Below are 7,500 nucleotides of genomic sequence, written 5' to 3'. Positions count from 1 at the left end.
AAGGTTTTCTCTTTACTTAAATGTGGATTATTTAAATATGGATTATGACACTCCTGGTCAACAAATGTAAATAAATAAATAAAAATTATGAGGTATCCTGACACCACAGCAATGGCCAGAGCAACAAATGGCGAGATATCTTTGTTTTTACATATCTTGTTTATTTTGGTTTTAAAAATAATAGCTTCCCATTAAAATGGCTGAAAAGTGTAGAGCTGAAATCAGATGTCATTCTGCTCCTTACTGTGGCTTCCCACTCTCTCCACAATAGCCACAGCCTGTGGAGAATGCTGGTCAGTGTACTTTCTCTTTTATCATATTCAAAAGATGCATACAGGAGTGCAAGGTAGCAATATAGGCTGTGAGTGCAATATGGCAGATGACATAATCACTTAAAGATAATTACAGGTGCTGTTTCACTGGTGCTGTGGTAGCGTTGTCGCCTCACAGCAAGACGTTGTCACATCAGATTCTCAGTTAGAGCATCTTCTGTGTGGAGGCATGCGTGAATGGGCGTGCCTTCTTTGAAGGTTGTGCGTCAGGGCTGGTAACTCAGCATGTAAAAATCCACTACCAAACATTAGCGGACCGGAGTTCCACTGTAGTGACCCCTGACCGGGAGAAGCTGAAAGACACAACAACAACAACAGGTGCTGTTTCCCAGGATAGACTATGTATGAGAGAAGCAAACATAAACTCATTACTGTGGACAGTACTACTTTTCACTTTGATTAGTGTGACATCCAAAGAGCAAAAATTTAAAAGCTGGTAATTCTTAAATGCTGATAGAGATGCAGACTTTTTGAAAGCAAAGGTATATTACTTGATGACTGTTAAACACCTATTGCTGTGGTTTATGCTAGTGTAGCATATGTATAACAGCAACAGTATTTCTTTGACTTATGACAACAAACCATATAATATATTCAGATAGCATGCCTATGTTTTTAGGATACAGACTTTGAGTGAAAGCAACATAATATATCATTCTTTTTTAAGTGCTCATTGATTTGGCGTGGCAGGAGGTCAAATTGTTTTTTGTGAGACCTACAAGATGAACTGCATTATTGTGGCTATTAGGCTAGCCACCCAGAGGTGTGAATATTGGCTCTAATTGACTGTATTATTTCAGTTTAATCAAATCAGACATTAGAGGAAGGGACAGAAAGTGGGTTATGAGGTGCATTTGTCTGAGAGCAGCATATTAAACTGCATTACTGTGGCAGTTATTTCTTTCACTTTTATAAAAATGAAAAAAAAAATAGGTGTACTCAAAAAGTGTCTGTAATTGAGGACGGCAGGCTGTGTGTAAAAACAAGGGGAAATTACATGAGCAATGTTAGACAACCATCAACTTTGGCTGTCAGAGAGAGGACTGCATTACGTGCCCATTATTTTTATCACTTTCATCTCAATCAAACTTCACTGGTATACACAGAAAATGTCTAACCCTGAAGATGGAGGCAGGCTGTGTAGGAAAGGGAGTGGCATTTACACGATCACCATTAAGTCAGCATTGATATGGCCTATTAGGGAACTGTATGGGTTTGAGATCAACAAAATATAATACAATACTGTGACTGTTTTCCTTTGATTTTTAAACCAAATACCAGAGCTGTATTTTGAAATAAGTCTGAAAGTGTCCACTGAATGCTGTTACTTATCACAATCTGCATTCATTGAGCTAGCTTGTCAGGGTTAGAGAGAGTGTGTGTGTTTTTTGTGCATGTGTGTGTCCTGGTATGTCCGAGGGGGAATAGAATCTGGTAACAGAATGATCATTACAGCTTTTATTTGTATACATGTTAGGTTAATTCTCTGTACTCATATGACCAACTCAAAGATTGCATCTGGCACTTGAAAACTTGATTTATCATTATCTTTTAATGCTAAAATGTTTTTTGATAACTTTTTATATCCTCTTAATAAAACTGATTTACTAAATCCTTCTCTCTCTCTCTCTCTAGTGCTGGAAGTCCATCAGTTTGCACAGGAGGCGGTTGTGGCAGAGGCATGGCTGACAGCCCAGGAGCCTCTTGTGAAGAGCCAAGAGCTTGGCAATAGTGTGGATGAAGTGGAACAGCTAATCCGTCGACACGAGGCTTTCCGAAGAGCAGCAGCAGCCTGGGAAGAAAAGTTCAGCTCACTACGACGTCTAACAACTGTATGTATTTTTCATCACTATTCACCATCTTATAAACCAACGATTAATGGTTAGCAGGGAAGAAAAATGATGACCTGTACACTGATGTTCATCCAGTTTTGTCTTGGTGGCATTAATTATTGAGAGCATTTTTATGGTCTGACTTTGTAAAGACACACACACACACACACTGTTTGTATCCACACAAGCAGAGTGATTTTGTGAAGGAAATATGTTCATGAATTGAGACATTACTCTGCATGGCACAAGGAAGTACTACAGACTGATTATTACACTGAGATAGAGAAAGGGAGAAGCAGCTGCATGTGATCTAGATGTAGCTGTTGGGACTGACTTGAGAGACCTCAGGCCTTCTTTGATGGGCTTGTTTGCATGTTCATAGGAAGCATGTCATTTAAATCATTCATCAGGCACTTAAGGTACATGTCAGAAATAAGTTGTTAATTTGTAATCATTTTAGAAAACAGTTAAGCCAGCTACTGTGGATCATTTTACAGGAGTCACTTCTGACATAAATTCAAATGGCTTACTCAGAAAGTTACACAGTATACAATTGAGATATGAGGAACTAAAACCTATGTCTTAATGCCAAAGGGGTCAATTTCTTAACCACTGAACTGTTTCTGTGCAGATGTGAATTGAGCCTTGTGGTAAAATGATTTCCGTTATATGCAAAGATATGCTTGTAAATAAGTCATCATTTTAAGTGCATGACCAATATTCTTAGTTAAATAACAGTGTAATTAAAGAGCTGTTAAACAGTAAAAGATGAGATTATTCTTGGAAATCTAAGTTTGGAATATACCTACCTCCTCACCCCTCTTTCTATTTGCCCTTGTGCAGATTATTACTACATCTTCTCTGGTAGACAAATTATTAAGTCACAGAAGCATTTTAGGCTGGGTACTAGTACCTTATTTATGATTGTTTTAATGGCCACCTCCCTATATATGCCTACTGATGCAAGTTCAAGATGCATTACTTGTCCCACTACTCCTACATCTATGGTACGCTGCATTTCAAACTCTGAATATTTAACTGCATTTCTATAGAGGTGGACTAATCCCTTCTCTGCCAACCTGATGTATGTATCTTGCTGTAGAATATTTGTGTTCAGTCTTTCTGGAAGAATTACATAATCTTTTGCTGCTATAGCAAGCATTTATCAGGCCTAAACCTCCTGTTTGCATCATCCCCAGTCCACTGTCCCCTGTATAGCCCCTGTTTAGACATACAACATTGCTTAACACACAGTGATGTGAAACACCTTCTGAACATCTCTGAAAGGACTTCTTCACCATATACCAGGAACTTCAAAAACACAACCTTAAAGCATTCAGGCTCATCTGTCTGCCCTCCAAATCACAATCATATCATGATGTAGCCAAAGGTTTTGTGAATATTAATAAAACTGCATCCTCGGGTGGCCACGGTGGTGCAGTGGTTAGCATTGCTGCCTCACAGCAAGAGGTTCTCCGGTTCGATTTTCGGCTGGGGTACCTTCTGTGCAGAGTCTGCATGTCCTCCCTGTGGTCGCGTAGGTTTCCTCCCACATCCCAAAAGACATGCTGTAGGTAGATTGAACACTCTAAATTGGCCCTAGGCATGAGTGTGTGTGTGTGTGCATGTGCCTTCCATGGAAGGTTGGGTGTCGGGCTGGCAACTCGACACTGTAAGACTCCACTGCCAGTCATGAGCGGACAGGTGATCCGCTGTGGTGACCCCTAACTGGGAAAAGCCGAAAGAAGAAGAAGAAGAATAAAACTGCATCCCCAAGACCATATTTCTGTCTACACGTCCTTTTCTCACACTCCATTTAGTGATTCCCAAGAACTCCCTCACATTCAATTTTCCCTCATCCTATAGTATGAAGCAACCCTAGGAGTGGAATATACTTCCTTAAAGTTGCTATAATCTCAGTATATTTATTAACATTTATTTACCGAGATAGGCTCATAAAGCCCATTTTCAGAGGTAGCCCAAGGACAAAAGCTGTATACATGTAAAAACATTTTAACAGACATACAGTTTTGACTATCACAATACAATGCAAAAAGATTAGTTGACTGTTACAGACTAGAGACCTTGTATATACATATTTAGTGTAGCCAATCCAGTCTGCATTTTGATCATCTAATCCGTCACTGAGAGTGACATCCCTTTACTGCGAGGAAAAAATCATCATCCTTCATTTGCACAAAGGCAAATTAAATACTGGAAAGCTGTGTACAGACCAGCACATCTTTTATCATATCTCACAGTAACATCTTTTGACCTAAATGCCACATAGCTTGTGACCAATATAAGTTATTGAAGGTGCTCTACTTACTGTAAGACTAAACTTGATCACCAAGAGACTGTAGTTCTATATTCATAGTTCTTGATAATCATTAAACACTGTGCATCACAACATTCTTTTACTACAAGTTTCTGTGCCGTTTTAAAATATTTATAGTGCAGAACTCATATGGTAAGCTGAATCAAATTAATGTCTTCTCAATGCAAAGACCTTCAAGGTGTTTCACATGGATCTATAGTGTGCCCCCCTATTCTATGTCACAATATTGTGGTGAAACCTACCTTGTTTAGTATATAGAAAATTATAACTCTGTCTATCCCAAATGATGAAACGTATAAAGTTTGTGTTTATTTATGTGAATATGCATATTTGGAATGCTGCTCTATATCTAATGTAGTGGAACTTTCCACTGAAAATGACTCTAAAGCCATAGTGCTATTTTGTAAAATTAAAACAAAAAAAAAAAACAAATAAATGATGAAGTCAATTGAATATAATGTAGCTTTCTTTAGAAACAATCCCAAAGCATTATGATCTAAAAATGTACCCCACTGTGCAACCAGTAGACTTTATAAGACTGTCTTCTACACTCTCACATTTTCACTAGAAGAAGCTTAAGCCACAGATCCATTATTTGTCTATTGGTGATTCTTAACAAAGCAGTCAGTGAAAGATATCATATAGAAAAGTAAACAAGTGTGCTAAGAGAAGGAAGTTAGTTGTGCAGTGAAACCATAAAAATAAAAAAAAAAACTTTTCCAAATGTGAAAGTGAAAAATTTCTTCATAAAAGAGACATTTGAGGCCACTGAGTCCATACTATACAGTCTGTCTTTGCTCCTCTGTAATTGTTTATTCATTCATTTTTTTTTTTCTTTTTCTGGACGCACTTGTTCCTCCTGGTCCTTAGGGACATTATAGTCCTCCTTGGGATTTTCAGTTCTGAAGTGCATGCATCTCTACATCACCTTTATGCGCTCTGTCTTGTGCGGGCAGCATACATTTTATGTATGGCATCTGTAGATAGTAAAGGCTGTGGTATACCGGCTGGACATTGGACTATTCTTGGCGGGAGATGTAAGGAATACTGCAACACTGAAGAGAAGGACATCTACTGTTATGGTATGAATTTGCACAACTGCACTTGTCAGTTGGTAGATAAGTGGAGAGTGAGTCATGCCAATTTTAGCGCATTGAATTCTGTTTGTTCAATCATTAGAGAACCAGGAAAGAAACTTGTTGTTTAGGCCAATAGGGGTCAGATGAGCATGTAGCTAATGATATAATATAGTATCAAATGTCTTATAGAGATGAAGGGCCTTGGTAGATACCAGTTCTCCTTTCTCTAACTTGAGATTAATTATGTCTAGGAAAGCGATACCCCTTAATATAATGATATGATATAATGGTTTTCAGAGCAGTGGGATGTATAATTCTAAAATGGAGTTATTTAAACATTTTTCATGCATACATGTATGTTTTCTTTTTCAGCAATTATAATTTACTCCAGCATTACATAAATTACTCAAGTCCTGCTTTCCACTAAAGTTCACTTCTCTTCCTCCTGCTGAACATTAATCTGCATGTACTGTTCCCACAAATTCCATTTATATCTTTGTAGATTACTCCTACCTATCCTAAAGATCCCACCTCCAGTTCTATTATCTCTTTTACAATATTCAAAACTTTAGTTATAGTTGGTTTAGATTTTTGTTTCTATTTTCTAGTACTTGATTTTTGGTAGCCAATAGCATTAAACGTAGTAAAGACTTACTATGTCATGACAATCCAGTTTCATTATCCCAGCACAAAATAATAATTTCCTTAGTTATAATCTTTTGCTCACCCCCCCCCCCCTTCATTTCTGGCAAAGAACTCTGTAGACAGTTTTTAAAATCAGGTGACCTACTGCATTTCCAAAAAACATGTTCTTAGTTAGCCCTCTCTTTCCCATCGAACATCCAGCATTTGCTGTCTACCTGAGGAAGAATCCTCTGAAGTCTGCTTGATGTATAAGAATTCCTGTGCAAACATATCCATACAAAATCCTGAACCTTCTAGATTTTATTGCATATTTGGGACCCATACAAATGTCTTCTCTTTTCCATTGTATATTACCTTTCCATTCTCTCTTGCATTCATTTCTATCCCCATGTTTTAAATTTTATTATCTTACTACATTATTTTATATTTCATATTAATTAATCAGCATCTGTTCTAGACTCAACTAAAAATCAACAAGAACTGGTATTTCACTTAGCATTCCCCTAACCCTTTCTCTTTTTATTTCTCTTTCTCTGTACTCTATCAGTCCCTGGTAGGGAATATTGTTTCTAACTTCCAGTCCAAACTTCTGCTTGGCCTCACCCTGGTATATTACCTTTCTCGTCACTAGTTATTTGCTTCCAGTACTTTGGTTCCTTTACTAATTTTCCTCTAAAAAATTCCAGTTCCCTCTCTCCTGTTTTCTGTGACCCTGCTTGCAGTCATCCTAAATGATGAAATCTCCTTTTCCCATTCCCTTGTTGGCTTAGTTCATAAAATACTTACTGCTACTTTATAAATATAATATTTTAATTTCTCCAAGTCTTTTGGGTTTCTAATACCGTGACTGGACTGGACCCCATTCCTAAGTCAAAGTACGATTAAAGTTCATGAAGTTAGTAACAAACACAAACACAACTACTCCACCAACCCCACATGACCAGCTAAGCAAAAATCTCTTCTCCTTTCAACCTGTCTCCACCTCCTACATTAAATCACTTCTTTTGAAACTTAAACCCTGCTCACCATCCACTGATAATCTCCCCCCATCTTTCCTCAAAGTTGCTGTTGACTCTATAGCCTATCCTGTATCAATTCTCATCAATAGATCCATCCAGGAAGCTACAGTTCCATCAATATGGAAATCTTTCTTCACTATCCCCCTCCATAAAGGTGGTAATTCTACTGACCGATCTAACTATTGTCCTATTGCCATCCTATCACCCCTCTCTAAGATACTAGAGAAAAAAATTTTTTTAAAATTTCACTCCCCC

The 7,500-nt window shown here is 37.8% G+C and overlaps 1 protein-coding gene across 1 annotated transcript in view; it reads left to right on the top strand.

Annotated features, from left to right (window-relative positions):
- LOC122794071 (spectrin beta chain, non-erythrocytic 4-like) overlaps window positions 1-7,500 on the top strand; it is a 1,992,331-nt gene that overhangs the window by 1,235,803 nt on the left and 749,028 nt on the right. The window contains exon 12 of the mRNA XM_044062212.1: window positions 1,968-2,164. Within this exon, the coding sequence (XP_043918147.1) occupies window positions 1,968-2,164 (197 nt within the window). The remainder of the gene's footprint in view (window positions 1-1,967; window positions 2,165-7,500) is intronic.

Source organism: Protopterus annectens, chromosome 1.part0 (genome assembly GCF_019279795.1).
Source record: "Protopterus annectens isolate FY-2018-M chromosome 1.part0, PAN1.0, whole genome shotgun sequence".
Classification (NCBI taxonomy): domain Eukaryota; kingdom Metazoa; phylum Chordata; order Ceratodontiformes; family Protopteridae; genus Protopterus; species Protopterus annectens.
This window is presented reverse-complemented; position numbering and strand designations above follow the sequence as displayed.